At 38.8% G+C, this 20,020-nt stretch overlaps 1 protein-coding gene across 2 annotated transcripts; it reads right to left on the minus strand.

The window, feature by feature from the left end:
- Window positions 1–4,069: 4,069 nt before the first annotated feature.
- LOC141495604 (zinc finger protein 232-like) lies at window positions 4,070–17,284 on the minus strand. 2 transcript variants are annotated; one of them, XM_074197132.1, is made up of 4 exons: window positions 16,637–17,284; window positions 14,698–15,222; window positions 10,315–10,462; window positions 4,070–7,206 (listed from the first exon to the last, which is right to left on the minus strand). In XM_074197132.1, exons 2-4 carry the CDS (start codon window positions 15,112–15,114, stop codon window positions 6,212–6,214), a joined length of 1,560 nt encoding a protein of 519 aa, XP_074053233.1. In that variant the 5' UTR covers window positions 15,115–15,222; window positions 16,637–17,284; the 3' UTR covers window positions 4,070–6,211. The 2 variants fall into 2 exon arrangements, with proteins under 2 accessions (XP_074053233.1, XP_074053232.1); XM_074197131.1 differs by lacking the exon at window positions 16,637–17,284 and having other exon boundaries at window positions 14,698–15,361.
- Between the last annotated feature and the right edge of the window lie 2,736 nt (window positions 17,285–20,020).

Below are 20,020 nucleotides of genomic sequence, written 5' to 3' on the forward strand. Positions count from 1 at the left end.
GCCTTTAAGCAGGACTCAAGTTGCTAAAAGGGGCAAATATATCTGATTTTCAAAAAAAGATGAGACTAGAGATTGCAAAAATCACATTGGGAGCTTGACTTTTTCCTAATAATATTCTAAAATACTTAATAGTTTACAACCATTACCATTAAGAATGCGAAGCAGAAGGCAGCTAGGTGGCGCAGTGGATAGAGCACCAGCCCTGGAGTCAGGAGGACTGGAGTTCAAATCCAACCTCAGACACTTAATAATTATCTAGCTATGTGTCCTTGGGCAAGCCACTTAACCCCATTGCCTTGCAAAAGTCAGAGAGAGAGAGAATGAGAAGCAAAGATTACTAAGTCAGAATAGCTTTATGAAGAAAAAAGAATGGAATCATGCCAGCGTTAAGTTCACTGCCTCTTTTGAAGGTAACTAGGGGAACAATATAGATGAAGTTTTCTGGAATCATTGGATTTGAGCAGAGCATTTAACAGTGATTCTCAAATTAACTTTGGAGACAAGATGAAGATATATGAGCTATATACAGCCAGGTGGATGTGACTGGCCCAAAGCATAGTCATTAATGGATCATTAACTTGGAAGGGAATATCCAAAATGGACTTTCTCAGCTATCTTTGGCCTTAAATTCTTCAACATTACTGTCAATATTTTGTAACAAGACATAAAAGTATATGTCAAGTTTTGTAGATGGTAAAGGAAAAGCTAGCCTGTTGAGTGACTAGAGTTAGTTTACAAAAAAGCCTCATTCAAGATAACATAATGGTCAAATAAGATGCAGAGAAAGCATCAGTACACATACACACACACACACACACACACACACACACACACACACACACACACACACACAGCTGGAGGTTCCAGTGAACCACAAATCCAATAAGAGTCAGCACTGTAGGGGGCGGCTAGGTGGCGTAGTGGATAAACCACCGGCCTTGGAGTCAGGAGTACCTGGGTTCAAATCTGGTCTCAGACACTTAATAATTACCTAGCTGTGTGGCCTTGGGCAAGCCACTTAACCCCATTTACCTTGCAAAAACCCTAAAAAATAAAAAAACATAAAATAAAAAGTTAGCACTGTGACAGCAATCAGAAATCTTCATTGATAAGGTCAGAGTCAGTCGAGAGAGTGAATGCATGCAGGTCTAGATGGACCACATCTGGAGTATTATGTTCAATTCTAGGTGCCAGCATAACTTTATTCAACATTAAGTCTTGCCTGCCTAAACGCACTATCTCTACTGCTGCAAGGAGACACAATAGGCTCTGCATACTAAACAAGATGTGGCATGTCCAGAAGAAGGCATCCAAGACAGAAAACTAAAGATGCCCTCGAGGGTCTGTTGAAGGAACATGATAATTTATCTTCAAGTATTTGAAGGCCTGTCACATAGAAGAAAGATTAGATTCAATCAGCTTGGCCTCAGGGGCAGAATCTGCAGACAGATTTACATTTGATGTAAGTAAAAACTTCCTAAAATTAGGGATGTACAAAAGAAAAATTGCCTCAGTCTTGAGGTCCTCAGAGACTTTGTCATGGATATTACAGTAAAGATTCTCAACCAAATACAGCTAAGATTAATTTCTAAGGTGCCAGGCTCAATAATTCTGTGAGGTCCCTTTGCCTCTTTCAATCTCAAATCCTACCTTTATTTTATATCTAATGTAGTCTCTTCACAGAAAAATCACATGCCTTTGCAGGGGAGGCTAGCTAGTATAGGTTTATCCAGTATCTAAAATGTGTATCATAATGGAGTAATATTTCTATTTAGGTAAAGTCAATATTTTTTAAAATGACAATTTTACCTAATCTACATATTCACTGCTAATCCCAATTAGATTACTAAAAAGTTTATCTGAGTTAGAAAAAAGTAATAATGAAATTCATTTGAAATAACATAAGGTTAGCAATTTCAAAGAAACCAGGGGGGAAAAAAGATGTAAAGGAAGGAGATTCAGCAGTATCGAACCTTAAACTATATGATACAGCATGAGAATTGTTGAATAGTAAAATGTATAGTTTTGATTATTTTAAATGAAAATGTTCTTGTAAGATAAAACCAAGGTAACACTGGCCCTGGGGTGGCTTGGCGGCGTAGTGGATAGAGCACTCCTGGAGTCAGGAGTACCTGAGTTCAAATCCAGCCTCAGACACTTAATAATTACCTAGTTTACCAAGATAAGATCCAAATGGTTACAGGACATAGATATAAAAAACAATACTATAAGCAAATTAGAAGATCAAGGACTAGTCTACATGTCAGATCTATGGAAAGGTGAACAGTTTATGACTAAGGAAGAGTTGGAGAACATCACTAAAAACCAATTAGATGATTTTGATTACATTAAATTAAAAAGCTTTTGCACAGATAAAACCAATGTAATCAAGATCAAAAGAAAAGTAGTAAATTGGGAAGCAATCTTTACAATTAATGATTCTGACAAAGGACTCATTTCTAAAATATACAGAGAACTGAGTCATATTTTTAAAACAAAAAGCCATTCCCCAATTGACAAATGGTCAAAGGATATGCAAAGGCAATTTACAGATGAGGAGATCAAAGCAATCCATAGCCATATGAAAAAATGCTCTAACTCATTAATTATTAGAGAAATGCAAATTAAAGCTTCTCTGAGGTACCACCTCACACCTCTCAGATTGGCCAGTATGACCAGGAAGGATAATGATCATTGTTGGAAGGGATGTGGGAAATCTGGGACACTATTACACTGTTGGTGGAGCTATGAACTCACCCAACCCTTCTGGAGAGCTATTTGGAACTATGCCCAAAGGGCAACAAAAATGTGCATACCCTTTGACCCAGCAATACCACTACTGGGTCTATACCCTGAAGAGATGAGGAAAAGGGGTAAAAACATTACTTGTACAAAAATATTTATAGCAGCCCTGTTTGTGGTGGCAAAGAATTGGAAATCCAGTAAATGTCCTTCAATTGGGGAATGGCTTAGCAAACTGTGGTATATGTATGTCATGGAACACTACTGTTCTATTAGAAACCAGGAGGAACGGGATTTCAGGGAAGCCTTGAAAGATTTGTATGAACTGATGCTGAGTGAGATGAGCAGAACCAGAAAAACACTGTACACCCCAACAGCAACATGGGAGTGATGTTCAACCTTGAAGGACTCGCTCATTCCATCAGTGCAACAATTGGAAACAATTTTGGGCTGTCTGCAAAGGAGAGTGCCATCTGTATCCAGATAAGTAGCTGTGGAGTTTGAACAAAGTACAAGGACTATTCCCTTTAATTTGGAAAAAAAAACAGATATCTTATTCTCTGATCGGGTTACCTCTGAGAATTCTGTTCTCTTTAAGGATATGATTTCTCTCTCATCACACCCAATTTGGATCAAGGTACAACATGGAAACAAAGTAAAGACTGACAGAGTGCTATCTGTGGGGTGGGGGTGGGGGAGGGAAGCAAGATTGGGGGAAAATTGTAAAACTCGAATAATATCTTTAATTTAAAAAAACTGTAAAAAAAAATAATTACCTAGCTGTGTGACTTTGAGCAAGTCACTTAACCCCATTGCCTTAAATAAATAAATTTTTTTAAAAAGTTGTAAAAATAAATAAAATCAAGGTAGCTAAGAATAGAAGGAATGTAGAACATTGGGGAAAAAACTTTGAACAATCTCTCAAATAGGATGTGATTGTGTTGGAATACTGTTATAATATAGGAAATGATGAGCAGTTAATTGAGAAAACCATGGAAACACTTGAGCCTATTAAAGAAGATGCTATCCACCTCCAGGAGAAAGTTAAGTGGATATAAACATAGCATGGTCTAACGTATATGTGTATGTATATATATATATATATATGTTTATAGATATCCACATATGTTATATATACACATGTACATATATATATGTATATATATATATATATATATATATATATATATATATATATATATATACACATATTGAATTGCAGCCTTCTTTGTCGGGTGGGAAGGGAGGGGAGAATCATAAAGTAAAACAAACATAGCAGAGAACAAAAGAAAAACTAGAAGGAAGCAAAGAAAGATAATATGTAGTATTTATTTTATAGGTTTTCTTGAAATGGAAATTAATTGTTTTTGTATTAATCTTCTCCTATGGTCTGCTATATGCATAGAAATGCTCTCTCTTTTTTCTTTTCTCATTTTATATTTTAAATGAATAAAAAATTTACAACAAAATAAAAAAATAAAATATGTATCATAATATTTATGCCCAAGAGCTAGATTAATAGATTTTAGGATTAAATTGCCTTCTCTTCCCTCCCATTCAGCGATACATGTCGCAGTTTTTATTATATATTCCAGCTGCCAGCAAGCCTCTACCCCACTATCAAAATACCATGGTGCATCTTTCTAATTCTATAATGACTGAGGATTGGGGCCATAACCCTTTTAGGGATTTAGTCTTTTTATTTTGACCCATTGCTTGACATTTTCATATCCTTGCCAGATATTAATATGATTTAATTGGTCCAAAAAAAAAATCTCTCTACATCCAGAGACTGTTAACTATTCCATCACAAAATGGCTATAATGCCATTTTCCTAGGTTAGTGGGAGGCTTGCCCCATGTCCATTCTCCACACCTGAGTTCAGGACTGATTGATTCATTGCATTCATGTTGCCATTGCATCCATGTTTGTGGCCTATCCTTGAGCTATATAGTTTGTCCAAGTTGAGATTTGCTGGTACAGTTACCAAAGCACAAGCACCTTCTTCCAAATTCCCAGGTTACATCCTTTTAACTGGTGTCATAATGTAGAATGGATGGAAGAGCCATAAGATATGCTAATGTTGGGAGACAACTCAAATTTAAAAAATAGATAAGTTCTTTAAATTTTGTTCAGAGTGAGGGTATAAGTAAGCTTTTATGGTAGGCTGTGGAAAGATCACAAAGGAAAAAAATTCTGACTGGCTAACAAATATATGCCCACACCACCCACTCCTTAGTAGCAATAGCTTTCAGGGCACTGCCTGATAAGGTACAAAGTAAAACCTTTTTCCAACCCTGGGTGGAAAAGTCTTTGTAGTCACAAATCAGGAGAAAAATAAAGTCACTCAAGCCAAACCCACAGCACCATGGAAAAGTGGAATTTTTAGGGACAAATAAGCTGAACAACATCTTTTCTGCCTTCTCTGGGGCCAGAAGGGCCTAGAATGCCCATAGACTAAGTACTCAATCTAGGATTTGAGTCATTAACTCCTATTCTAAATCATGGTTTTTCAGTACTAAATTGAGAGAAAACAGGAACGACTGTCTCTCCTGGAAGAATATAGTAAGAAAGTGAGACATTTCAATGGGCCAGATAGAAAGAGTTGGGGGGAGGGGGGCTTCTCAGGACAGAGATCTCAAGGCCTGAGTTTGATCATCATTCAAGATAATTTCTGGCTAAGAGAAGAAGGGATTTGGTGGTAGTAATCAATAAGTGATATCAAGACTACTTATTATATTGAATACCTGCCTCAAGATCCAGTCTCTTCTCAGATGGAGATCAAAATCACTGTGAACCATAAATAGTTGCCATCTCTAGGCCAATAACTGTCTACTCACACTTCTTTAAAAACTATTTCAAAAAAAAAACTAAAAATAAAAAAAATATTTCCAATTCATTTCAGAAAACTCAGCTGCCAATATTATACATCCTGAGGAGGATCACCCAAATCTGTTCTGATTCCCTGAAATGCAATCCTTAGTTTCTGGGACTTGAATTCTGCCCCATCTGAAATGGCAAAAAATCATATATCCTCCCCTTTATAATTTAATTATTGACAGAAGTAACAGTAAATATTTAAATACCAAATAACAAGAAACAAAATAAACCTTAAGAAAGGTTTTACAGGGGCAGCTAGGTGGCATAGTGGATAAAGCACCAGCCCTGGAGTCAGGAGTACCTGGGTTCAAATCCAGTCTCAGACACTTAATAATTACCTAGCTGTGTGGCCTTGGGCAAGCCACTTAACCCCATTTGCCTTGCAAAAACCTAAAAAAAAAAAAAAAAAAGTTTCATAGGCACCTGGAACTCAGGTGACAGCCATACCCAATTAAGATCAACATAGGCTCTGCCCTTGAGGAACTCACAATTACTTTACAGGATTTTGGTCCCAGGATGCAGTTTCTAAGATTTAGTAACATTCAGCAAAGTTCTTGGAGGATTCCTCATATTCAAAATCTGCCTAAGATTAAATTCTGGTGTGTACTCTCTGATGTGTCATAAGGCCTGACCTGTGCCTGAAGGCTTTCCCACATTCTTTACATTCATAAGGCTTTTCTCCAGTGTGAATTCTCTGGTGTTGACTAAGAGCTGAGCTTTGAATAAAGGCTCTCCCACATTCATTACACTCATAGGGCTTCTCTCCAGTGTGAATTCTCTGGTGTTGAATAAGAGAAGAGTTCTGACTGAATGCTTTCCCACATTCTCTACAGTGATAGGGTTTTTCTCCAGTATGAATTCTTCGATGTTGAACAAGGTGTGAGCTCCTAGTAAATGCTTCCCCACATTCGCTACATTCATAGGGTTTACTTCCAGTATGAATTCTTTGATGCTGAATCAGGTCTGAGCTCCCCCTGAAGGCTTTCCCACATTCACCACATAAATAGGGTTTTTCTCCTGTATGAATTCTTTGATGTTTCCTAAGATCGGAGGCTTGTCTGAATGCTTTCTCACACTGAGTACATTTGTGAGGTTTCACTCCCAGATGAATTCTCTGATGTTTTCTAAGATCTGAATTCTGCTTAAAAGTTTTTTCACATTTATTACATTCATAAGGTTTCCTGACAGTTTGATCTTTTTGATGCACATTAGATAATGAATTCTGCCTGGAGTTTTGGTCATTTGTAGTAGATATAGAGGGTTTCTCTACTCTCTGTAGAACCAGATCTGAACTCAAATGGCAACTACTCAGACATCCATATTTATGGCCATTCTCTCCTAAGGGAATTTTTTCAGAAGGGATGGTCAATACCATAAAATTTCTGTCCTGGGAAAGGGATCCATCTACTTTTCCCATTTTGTTTTCCTGTTGCATATCTGAAATGCTGTCATATTCATAGGCTTCTCCAATCTTGGTTCCTTTGGAAACATTCATTGGGAATCCTCTAGATATTCTCTCTTTTGAATCTACTTCTTCAGAAAATTCCTGCTTTTGAAGGAAGCACTTGATACTAGGATCGAAATCTGAAATGATCAACAGAAAATGCAAATGTCATGTGTGCTGGGAGAAAGGAACCCATCCTTTACATACATCACCTGTTGAGGTGATTTCAACCATCCTTTGAAAAGGAGGAAGTGTTATTATCCTTATTTTTTACATATTAGTAAAGTGAGGATAAGAGAAGTAATGAGATCATGGATTTAGAGTAAGAATGGTCTTTAGAAGTAATTTATTCCAACTTCTTCTTTTCATATGGGGAAACTGAGGTCAAAAGATATTCAGTGACTTGACCAACATCATACAGGTAATGGATTATGGAGTTGGGACTAAATTCACAATTTAAATCCATTAAGAACAGAATATTCAAAATTAAGTTATAAGCTATGCAAGAAGATTACGGACAGTCTATACATGTTTCAGTGAGCTTTCACAAATAGCATCCCAATCTAGAGGAAATGGTAACAGAAAACAAGGGTGAAAATATAGTGCCAAGTAGGACAAGTAGGCAAGAGGTATCTGGCAAAAAGGACAATGCAGCACAAAAATGGTCCGATCCACAATAGGAAAGGAAGACACAAATCATAGAAGGTAGGAAGCCAAGACAGTGGGAATGATCTCATATACAAAATATTTATCAGAGCACTTTTTGTTATAACAAAAGAACTTGAAGGAAGTGAGTGTCCATCACTTACTTGATTGAACAAACTGTGATATATGAAAATAATGGGATATTATTGTGCCACCAGAAATTATTAATATGAAGCAATCAGAAAGCTCAAGAAGCCTCGTATGAATAACAATGAAGTGAACTCCAGAGAACAATTTACATTATTATTAAGGAAAGAAAAAAAAAATGTTCAGATCTCTGAGTAGTTAAATGACCTGATTTCAGAGGACAGAAGGGAGGGTTGGCAAATTATAGAGGTGAAATGAGGTGTATATTGTCAGGAGGCAAGGCCAATGTATTATCATTTACAAGGGAGGGTATAGAGTGAAGAAATTGGGAATTGTGAGAAGAAGAAAAAACAAAAGATGATCAAGAAAACATTTTAAAAGAGGAAGAAAAATAGGCTGAGCCAAGCAGAAATAATATTATAAACTAGGACTACAAAAACTAGAGTATGGAGAAAATGAGCTTTCTTTGAGGGTCAGAAATATGAGGGGATGATGTAAGGCAAGCGCCTGAACAGGTAGGTGGTAAGAATAATGGAATAGTTTCCAATACAGTGATCTGAACTACTTTCATATGTTGAATTCCCAAACTTTGCCACTAATACAATCTGGATCTTCCCTCAGGATCATACTGGTATTTCCATTCACTCACAGCCTAGCAGCATTCTCACTCTGGAATATCTGTCTACCACAAGCTCCCTTCTTCCATTTGTGAGTTCCTCTTAGAACCTTCATCATAGGGAGAGGCCCAGGACAGCCAACCCTCCCTACTCTCCTGGTTCTGCTTTTGACTTTCTGGACTCTGCTACTATGCCTCAGATGCCATCTATCCCCAGAATTTCTTTCAGCTCCCAGGGTCTTCTCACCCTGGAACATCCCTCTACCATGTGGCCTTCTCTCATTGGTGAGCTCCTGTAATGGTTTTCCAGACCTGGACACCAGGGATCACTAGGGAGTCACTTACCCTTCCTCCCTATTTTTCTGTGTTGTCTTCCCTCCTCCACTCTCTCCACAGAATGCAAGCTCCTTGAGTGCAGGGAGTCTTTTTCTTTTTGCTGTATTTCTCTCCCCAGGCCTTACCACAGTGCCAAGATCCAAGAATACTTATTTGCCACGCCAGTGGGGTTGACAATATGGAACATCAGTAGTAAGAGTAAGTAAAGAGACATCTCAGTCCTGCACCTTAAGAACACATCCATTAAAAACCTTTCAGTTCTGCAATCCGTATTAAACTCATGGAGTTTAACAACTGTCACTAGATGAGCAGAGATGGAGTATATAAACTTAATAAAGATCACTAAGCATATCAATGTCGGATTTCTTATAAATCCAAATAAAAGGGTTTTAAGGGAAAAAAGAAGGAAGAGAAAGAAAACTGCATATTAATTATTAGAGACCACAGAGGTTAACTAACAGGAAGGAGTAGAAATACAGGATATCATATGAAACAAAAATTTAAAAGAGAAGAAAAAAAATGCCATGGCCTCTAAAGTCTATCCATATACAAATGCAAAACTTGTGAGTAAACCAGGCAGATTACAGTCCCTACCACCAGGAGGCAAATCTGGAGTAGTTTGCCATTTCCTTCTCCAGTGGATTAAGGTAGAGGTTAAGTGACTTGCCCAAGGTCATAGAGGTAGTAAGTGACTGAGGTCTTCCTGATTCCAGGCCCAGTGCTCTTTTCACTAAGTAATCTAGCTGCTTCAAATGTATTATATATAACCTTAACTGGGCCCTTACCTACACCAAGGTATTCTTTTTAAGCCTCCTAAATCTATATGAAGTACTTAGCATAACCTAGGAGTTTAATAAACACTTGTAACTTATCTTGATGTCAGCGAAGTACAAAACAAATGTGCTGTAATAGTTTTGTAATGTTGTCAATAAAAGCTATAAAGCAAAATTTGCTGTGGATAATTGAACCAAGAACATTAATTTTCTCTTATCCTTGAAAAGCTAAAGATGGTGACAATTCTGAAATATATATAAACATATATTAATATGATATATAATATAATATAATGATATATGATATGATATGATATAATATAATATAATATAATATAATATAATATAATATAATATAATATAATATAATATAATATAATATGATATATTTGAAATGATTGGTCTTTAAAATAAAAATCTCTATACTACTTCATGGAATCAGATTTTAAATGGGAGGGGACCTAAAAGGCCATCTAATCAAATCCTTCACATTACAGATAAGAAAAACTGAGGCCCAGATAAGTTGGGTGACTTGTCCAAAATCACATTGCTTGAAACTGGCAAAGCTAGCTCAAACCAATGTCCTCTGATATCAAATCTTGCACACCACATTACCTCTTAATCACCATAGACAAGAAGGGGGGCCAGATGCTATTCTATTCTATTCCAGTCTGAAAATCCTATTCTCTTCATCATCTTCTCTTCACTCCTTCCCTCCCCTTGCTCCTCACCTTTTTCTGGTAGGAACTGAGGCTCTGGAGATTCACACTTGATTTGGAAATTCATAGGCTGAAGATGGACATTCTGGACCTCCTGGGCTGCTCTCAAGGGTGCCATCTTCTCCCAGGCCCCTATCTCTGTCGGTGTACTGGATTCAACCTGAAGATAAGGAGATATGTTTGGCTTTGTGAAAGAATCAAGTTAAAGTATATAATATAGAAAGAAAGTATATTCCCTTCAGGAATTACAGGACAAAGGATTCAAATTGGCTATATTAAGATTAATCACAAAATAATCCTAAAGATTCTTCTTTATTACTAAATAGTTTGCTCCTTGCAGAAGAAAGACTGACTGGGCACATGAAAAAATTAACAAGTTCAGAAATTTTGTTGTTGATAAAACAAGAATTCTTCTGAAGTCTGAGTTAATTTTATTATATGGCTATTTGAACAATGAATGATTTAGTATTTGGCAAGATGTATGTACAAGAAAACTTCAAACAATTGTGAAGTAACTCCTATTTATAGTTATCCATTTTACCAGTTAAAAATAAGTTGTAAAATTACCACAATTAACCAAAAATTACACAATAAAACCACTGATTTACCCTACCAAATCTATAATGTTACTTTAACTTTTGGAAACTGTGAAAATCCATGTTGTCTCAGAGTAATTGTTCTTAAACATAAACTTTAAGTATAGTCTACTAGAGAAGACTTAGAATATAGAATATTCTGACTGATCAAAAGCTGGGAAAATTTGATTACCTCCCTTGTGGTTTCAATAGAAGATAAAAGATGAAAGGAATCTTAAAATTTATTTGATCCAACCCTTTTATTTTATAAGATGAGGAACCTGAAGCCCAGAGTGGTCTTGCTCTAAAAACATGACTTGCTCTAATAAGCAAGCCCAGGTCTTCTGACTCAAAATTCAGCACATTTCACCCTCTAACAACCTCCCTACCACTCCTTATTTATTTTCAATCTGCATCTTCTTTTACCTTTTGCCCCATTATTTTCTAAAACCCTTTCCTCCTTTGGTTTCCATAATGCCACACTATTTTTTTTCTCCTACCTTTATGTTCACTCCTTTAGATTCTTCTTATATTTGCTCATAAATAGGTTTATCCCAGGATCCAGCTTTTGCTCACTACTCTTTCTCCATACTCTCCCTCATTTACTTTCAGGTAAAGTGGCAATTAAACTAATCAGTAATCCTTGATTTTTTTTCCCCTAACTTCTTATATTTAGTCTTTCACCAAATCCTGGGGATTTTTTCCCTTCCTATTTTTTTTTTCCTTTCTAATTTCCCTTACCCCCAACCTCACTCCAGTTCTGGTCATTCCTCTAAACACCTAGGAGAGGAACTGTCTTATGTCTGCCTTGGCATCATTATCAAGTAGTACCAATAGCAAAATACAGAAAACATTTGAAATGCTCCACGATGGACAACAAAAGTTGCTTCCTGAAATGGTCTTCCTACTTCTAGACTCTAAGTCAACCTCACCAGAAGTGCATTTTAGTTCTCAAAAAACCTTCCTTGGCTCCCCAATGCAACTGATCAAGTCCAAACTCCTTAGCATGTCATGGAAGACCCTGTTTTCTTTCTAGCCTAATCAATAACCAAATTATAAGAATACTCCACCACAAACTAGTCAAGGATCCTCAAAATACTTTATGTAGGTATGTATCTTCCTCCCTTTGATCATATTAATCCTTCTGCCTGCAATGTTGGGGGGGGGAGTTATATGTGTAGACATAGATATATGTACTAGTATTTATATAAATATATTTAAATTTCTCCTGTAAGTTCAAGATCTTAATCATCTTCCATGAAATAGTCTCAAGACTAATCCAACTGACATTTCATAGTGCTCTGAATTTGAAAATGTATGGTCTGAGAGTTCCAAAGTAGGAGAACCCCTTTTAAATAGAAAAAAATTATGGCCCCTTTCACCCTTATAGAGTGCTTTTTTGCTATGACTAAAGATCAAAGTGATGATATGAATATGGATTTGCAAATCCTTTGTAATAATTTCAGAAGCCTCCTGGAGTCCAGATTACTACCTATTTGAGAAATAGTCATGTGTCATATAATTTCATTTCTTAATCTGTTATTCACTGCTCATGTGTCATTTAATTTTTCAAATATTTGCATATTCTTGCATTTCACTGTAAGGACCATAGAATAATAAGATCTGAAATATGTAGATTAAAGTTACTTGGACAAAGTGAAAAAGGAAACTAGGATCTTTTTTTTTTGCAAGGCAAATGGGGTTAAGTGGCTTGCCCAAGGTCACACAGCTAGGTAATTATTAAGTGAGGCCGGATTTGAACTCAGGTACTCCTGACTCCAGGGCCGGTGCTCTATCCACTGCGCCACCTAGCTGCCCCTAGGATCTTTTATTTCTAATATTCTGACCTCATGAATCCTCAACCTCAACTCCAAACACATTTATTCTATTCTATTTTATTCATCCACCAGGTTAGATAAATCATGCCCTTAGCCTCAGCAATGTTTGGCACTGCTCCATCTCCAAAGTCTTGAACTCTTAAATTCCTTTCTCTGATCACAAACATTCTCCATCTTTCCCCACAATCACAATGATATACATTCAATCCCCTCAACCTTCACTACTGTTCTTGAGCTCCATGGCTCAGCTATTTCAAGGACATTAGGCATCATCCCAGAATCCTTTGCTCCCTTTCCATACTGACCATCCCCATCCCTAAATAACGTCAGGTTAGAAGAAAGTCACAAACTGTGCCCAGGAGGTAACTAGGGCCAAAATAACAATGCCAACATCAGCCTAGATCCTTCATTACAATTTATCCCCTATCACATTCCCCACATTTTTGTCTACTTTTGCCAGTCCCCTGCTTCACTTCTACCCCCTTCCCCAATCACAGGTGACCTCACTTCCTATTTATTCTGAGAAGACTGAGATTAATTGACCTAAGCCTCCTCAATTTCCCCCTTAATCCTGTCCTCAAACCCCCTCTCTATATATCACTCATCTTTTTTTCTAACTGGTCTTCCTCTTTGCCAAGATGAACTTTCTATAATGGAATTAACAGGACCTGGGATCTCGGCTAGCTCTCTGATCCAGGAAAAGTCCCCATTCATAAGTTGTTGGCATTGAACGAGGTGATGGTGACTAGAGAGCACTTTGCAAAAGTTCAAGCTATCCAGAAATACCAGCTATTATTCTTGTTTTACTTTCTTTCAGCAAGCTCTTTCCTCCCACCTACAAACCATGACCAGCCTCCCTTATCTGAAAAAAAAAAAACTTTCTACTCATATTGCTACCCCTCTCTTTTTTTAAAATATTATTTTTTCCAACTACTACCTGTCTTTCAAATAACCACACCATCTTTTTTCCTCCTTTTCGGTGTCAAATTTCTGAAAAGAATGAAATATGTTCATTACTTCTTCTTCCTTATTCCCCCAAACTTTCATATTATTCAGGCTTTGTTCCTCATCATTCTAGTGACCACCTTCTAATTAGTCAGGCTTGATGTCTCTGCAGCAGTTGACACTGGTCAGCTGTTCATTGCTCCCTCCTCCTTTCTTCCCTTCCCATTTGGCTTCCTAGGGTACTTAAATAAAGCACTAGCCTTGGAGTCTGGAGGACAGGAGTTCAAGTCCAGTCTCAGACACTTGACACTGAGTAACTATGTGACCTTGGGCAAATCACTTATCCCTGACTGCCTCACATCCAGGACCATCTCCAGTCATCCTGATTCATATCTGGTCACTGAACCCAGATGGCTCTGGAGGAGAAAGTAAAGCTGGTGACTTAGCACAGCCCCCCTCACTCAAATCCAATTCTTTTACTTGTTATGGCACCACCTCCCTGATGTGTGATCTTCTTTAAGAACAAAGGACAAAAATCATCTCTTGGCTTCCTAAGACACTTCTCCTAAGATAGTTTCCTGCTCAACAATCCTCTTCCACCCTCTCCTTTGACTTCTATTCTTCTTTTCACTATTCTACTATCTTTTGGATCAGAGCTAGGCAGACTATGATAGTCTGCATTTGGAGATAACAATAGTTTTTTACACTTTTAAATACAAAAACACTCTATTCATAAACTTATAATCCATATTCATCTTGACGTTACAAAAGTAAGCAGAAGACCTTATTTGGACAGCCCTTGCTTGAGATATGAGTCCCCCCAAAGGCTCAGCTTTTGTTATTTTCTCTCCTTTGCTGAGCTTATCCACATCTACAATGTCAACTCTGTCCATCTGAGTTTTTAGTAAACATTTTCTGTGTGTGCTAAATACTGGGGATACAAAGAAAGGCAAAAAAATAGTCCCTGCTCTGCAGGAGCTGACAGTCTAACAGAAGAGACCCAGTAGGTCACACCTTCACACCTGCCTCTTTCCCACCTGCAGTCCAGGTTCACCAAGCTCTCTCTCCAGATCTTCCAGCATTGTTACTGCCTCTTCTCCGCTCTCTGGGTGCTGATCTCTCACCCAGGTCTGCAGGTCCTCTGGCAAAATGGTCAGGAACTGTTCCAGAACCAGCAGCTCTAGAATCTGCTCCTTTGTGTGTCTCTCAGGTCTTAGCCACCCATGACAAAGTTCCCGCAGTCTGTTCAGAGCCTGTCGGGGTCCAGGGGTGTCCCTGTAGCCAAACTGCCTGAACTGCAGGTGGAACATCTCGGAGGAGGGGCTGTTTCTCTTCTGGTTGTCTATCTTCCCCAATGGATGATCCTCTTCCTCTACTTTTAGTACTTGGAGATTCTCTTTCCAGGTTGGATTCTGAGGAAGTAGGGCCACAACCTCTACAGATTCTAGAGCCATTTGAGTTTGTATAAGTGTTTTATTTTGTTTTGTGTTGTTTTGTTTTAATGGACACTTCAGAAGGGTGAAAAAAAGAAATTCTTCCTGGGCTATTCTTCAAGTATACTCCTAAGATAAAAAACCATTGTCAACATGCTATTTGTTATATATGCTATTTAATATAAATGCTATTTAAGAACTTAAACATATTCATTCCCTTTAATTCTAATTCCTTTTTTCACAACATGATTAATATGGAAATATGTTAACAAGACTGAATAAGTACAATTTTTACCAGATTGTTCTGTACCATGGTGGGGGGATGTTATAAAAATGTGGAACTCATAAACTTGCAAATGGAGGAATGCTGAAAGCTACCTTTGCCTGTAATCAGCAATAATAAAATAATAAATAATATATAAATAAAATAATAAAATAAAAATAAAATACAATTAAAAAAGAACTTAAGACTAATGAATGTTGGGGGTGGCTAGGTGACGTAGTGGATAAAACACCAGCCTTGGAGTCAGGAGTACCTGGGTTCAAATCCGGTCTCAGACACTTAATAATTACCTAGCTGTGTGGCCTTGGGCAAGCCACTTAACCCCGTTTGCCTTGCAAAAACCTAAAATAAAAAAAAAAGACTAATGAATGTCAATTAAAAGGATAACTCATTGTAAAGTGTGATAGGAAGGAACAATAAAGGTAATGCAGAAAAATGTTAACCAAATAATTCCTAAGCAATTTTGGATTTTTTTCCCTTGGGTTATACAGATAACAGAGCCAGAATATCCTGACACTATTCATTATTAAACTAGCAGTACTTTTCAGGGCGGCTAGGTGGCGCAGTGGATAGAGCACCGGCCCTGGAGTCAGGAGGACCTGGGTTCAAATCCGGTCTCAGACACTTAATAACCTAGCTGTGTGGCCTTGGGCAAGGCAAGCCTTGCAAAAACCAAAAAAAAAAATAAAAAAAATAGCAGTACTTTAAGAAGGGGGATAGCACTTGATAAACTGAGGCCCAAACAGTAAAGCTCACTCACCAAAGGGACTCAGAATGACCGATGGAACCAGAAGGACCCAGATTACTTATTTGATACAGTACAAGGCCTTTCAAGACGCTCTGAACCTGCGAATCTGTTTGCCTAATCAGAATGTGTTGTAGTTGACAGAGCTCTGGATCTGAGTTCAAATCCAGCTTCAGACACTAGCTGCGTAACAGTATTTTACTGAACCCGTTTGCCTCAGTTTCCTTAAGGATAAAACGGGCATCATAATAGCACCTACAGCCCAAGATTGTGGTGAAGATCAAAAAAGACGATAGTTGTAAAATAGCATACAGTTGGCGCTATATAAATGTTATGATTTATTCCACAGGCATCCTCACCATTCGGAGGAAAAAAACACAACTGGCAAATTCATAGGATTCTGAATTGACCCTCGGATCTGGGGATTTCCTTCAATCCCTAAAGGGCTGGGGTATTCCTCCCTCCGGGACGACCCCACTCCCACCCCTCCTCCGTGACCCAACCCCTGGGCTCACCTACACTTCCGGACTACATTTCCCGGGGGGCCACTGTCAAGCGGTTGCTATAGAAACGGGCTCGGGCGGCACGTGACTCCACAGAGTCCGGACTCGGCCCGGTTCTCCCCCAGAGGGCGTAGGTCTACAATAAATGGTACTACTACAACTACTACAACTACTACTACTACTACTACTACTCCAACGCTTCACTGAGAGACGGAGCCTTGGGCTCGCTGTCCAGCAAAGACTGTTGGCTGGTTCCAGCTCCCCCGAGAATGGCGCCGCCCGGATTTCGGGAAAACGTAGTCGAAGGAAATGGACGTCGCGAGGTCCCGGTGGCTTCTGGGAATCGTAGTCCAGCGACCGCGGGAGACGCCGGCTTAGGCGCCTCCCCCTCTGAGAGAGGCCTGGTTCCTCCGCCTAGAACGCCGGCCCCGCCCTTGCCCGCCACGGAGATGGCGGGAGGGGGGAGGCCCAGAAGCGCCAGCTTGGAGTTTGGCGCCCGGGGAGCGGTGACGTCATCGCCCCGGCTCGCGGCTGCGTGCCACCCTCGCGTCCGCGCCGCCCGTCTGTGTGGGGGGGGGGCGGCGGCGGCTGCCCACGAGCTTGGGGGCAGGTGGCAACTCCGGAAGCGGGGTTGGCGCTGCCGGCCCATTCGCCTTTATCTCTGCCTCCCCTCCCCCCGCCCCCAGTGCCAGCTCTCGGCCGCGATACCCGGGGAACGTTCCAGAGTCAACAGGCGCCGGGGGTAAAGCTGGCAAAGAGCCCTTGCCAAGACACGGCCCTCGCGCACGCGGCTGTGGCGAGCCTCGCTTTACGGAAGGCGCGCGGGCCACCTGCGCCAGGCGGGGGTCTCCCGACAGGCAGCGCGCCCAGCCCCCGGCGGCCCGCGCGTGCGCAGTGGGTGCCCGCCCGGCCCTCCGCGCCTCTCTCCCGGTTCTTCTGGAAGCTCAGCCCTGCCCACTCCATCCGCAATCTCGTCAATCTGGCCTTTTTTTCTGCGAAGTAATCTATCGATATTTTGATGGAGCCCAGAACTGAGCAGAAGGTGGATTGGAAGTGGGAAAATTGTAAAGGCTTTTTGAATGACCTTAATTTCAGTATTCTCCTTGGGGTGTGATAGGGCCTAAAGTTGTAGAACCCCAGAGTGGCCTAGAAATTATATTTATAGACCAGATGACCTCAGAATTACCTTCCATTCTGAATTAATGATCTTATAAAGTTGTCTTCTTGGGTTTATCATACACTGTAATCCTAGGGTTGGTTGTACATGACTTCAGTTATCTCTGACTTCTTATGGCGTATTCTCCATTTTAAAAAATTATACTAAATAATTTTGATGATCCTTGCTTTAGAGCAGACACTAAGATCTAAAAGAGTTATTATTCCTTCTTTCCTCTTTTTTATTATTTTGACAGTATAGGCCATTTGTTCTTCTAAGTAATTTTTACTATTTTATCTAGTTCTATAAAGTATACTTTTGTTAGTTTGATTGGTACGGAACTAAATTAATTTAGGTGTCATTGTAATTCTGTTGAGACAGTTTAACCATATGCGATGAATTAATTTAGCCATTCTTGGGAATAAAGGATATCATCAATGAACTTTAGTCTCAAAAAATAAGAATGCAGAAAAAAAAAGATTGGAGGGAAAATAAGTATGCAAAAAGCAAGGTATTACCATGGACAGCCCTTTGGTATTTTCACATTGGCAAAAGGAAGTGAGAAACTCTCCCCTCCCCAACACACAGGTTAGGTGGATACTTAGGCTAAACTTTTTTTTTTAACATTTTTATTTAAAGTTTTGAGTTCCAATTCTATTTCTTCCCTCCTCCTCCTCCCTTAGATTACTAAGTAATCAGATAAAGATTAAACAGTACAATTATTGGGGCAGCTAGGTGGCACAGTGGATAGAGCACCAGCCCTGGAGTCAGGAGTACCTGAGTTCAAATCCAGGCTCAGACCTTGGGCAAGCCACTTAACCCCATTTGCCTTGCAAAAAAAAAAAAAAGCATGTACAATTATCTAAAACCTTTCCATATTAACCATTTTATACTAGAAACTGCAAAGAAGAGAAAAAATAAAAGTGAAAATAACATGCTTTAATCTATATTTAATCACTGTAAGTTCTTTATCTGGAGGCTTTATCTGAAGATAGATTGCTTCATCATAAAAGATGGGATTGTCTTGGATCATTGCATTGTTGAGAATAGCTAGGTCATTCATCATATAATTACTTATACTAAATTTATGGGAGGCCATGTGAGTCATCCAGGAAGAGCAAGCATGATGAGTAGATTCTCTTCTGGAGGCTTTGCAGCTTATCAGTGTCCTTCCATGGCATTAGAATTTGTTTATTTACTTATTTATTTGTTTATTTATTCATTTACTTATTTACTTATTTATTTTTAGGTTTTTGCAAGGCAAATGGGGTTAAGTGGCTTGCCCAAGGACACACAGCTAGGTAATTATTGTGTCAGAGGCCACATTTGAACTCAGGTACTCCTGACTCCAGGGCTGGTTCTCTATCCACTGTGCCACCTAGCCACCCTTGTGGCATTAGAATTTAGCATAATCTTCCATATGAACTCTAAAAAAAACTGTGATACAGTGTAACTGTCATCTCTCCAAAAGTTATCATTTACTACTATTATTATTTCAGTATTATATAGTTTAAGTTCATTATTAAGTTATTTTTATCATTATTTTGTTGATGCCCAATATTTTTTCAATCATGTCTGACTCATCATGACTTTATTTGAGGTTTTCTTGGCAGAGATACTGGAGTGGTTTGCCACTTCCTTTCCCAGCTCATTTTATAGATGAGCAAACTAAAGCAAACAGGGTTAAGTGATTTTCCCAATATTAAATAACAAGGAAGAATCTAAGGCCAGATTTGAACTCAAGAAGATAAGTATTCTTGACTACAGGCCTGGCACTCTATTCACTGTGCCACCTACTTTACCCATTATCATTATTTGTTTTTGGCTTTAATCTGACCCATAAACACAGAATAAAAGATCTCTTCTGTTTTTCTATATCTTTCTTGTAACCTAGCAGGTAATCAGTTTTTGTATTGGCCCAAATTTGCTTGAAGTAAAATTTATATCCCTTGCTTTTCTCATTGAGTTTTCTGTGTTAGATTAGCTTACTTGATATTTTTAATCTAATCAATTATTTCTTATTTATCTTTTTGTTATTTAACTATATATATATATATATTTGGGTTTTTTTTGTAAGGCTATGGGGTTAAGTAACTTGCCCAAGGCCACACAGCTGAGTATTAAGTGTTTGAGTGCAGATTTGAATTCAGGTCCTCCTAACTCCATGGGCCTTGCTCTATCCACTGTGCCACTTATCTGACCCATTGTTATTTTCTTATTTATCCTGTTCTTATAAAAGC

This window comes from Macrotis lagotis, chromosome 8, assembly GCF_037893015.1.
Source record: "Macrotis lagotis isolate mMagLag1 chromosome 8, bilby.v1.9.chrom.fasta, whole genome shotgun sequence".
NCBI lineage: Eukaryota > Metazoa > Chordata > Mammalia > Peramelemorphia > Peramelidae > Macrotis > Macrotis lagotis.

Excerpts from the sequence above, each read along its gene's own strand:
- LOC141495604 (XM_074197132.1), bottom strand. The coding sequence starts at position 15,114 with ATGGCTCTAGAATCTGTAGAGGTTGTGGCCCTACTTCCTCAGAATCCA. Across the intron at positions 10,463-14,697 it reads TTGGTGAACCTGGACTGCAG|GTTGAATCCAGTACACCGAC; the intron begins GTGGGAAAGAGG and ends CCTTATCTTCAG. Across the intron at positions 7,207-10,314 it reads TCAGTTCCTACCAGAAAAAG|ATTTCGATCCTAGTATCAAG; the intron begins GTGAGGAGCAAG and ends TGATCATTTCAG.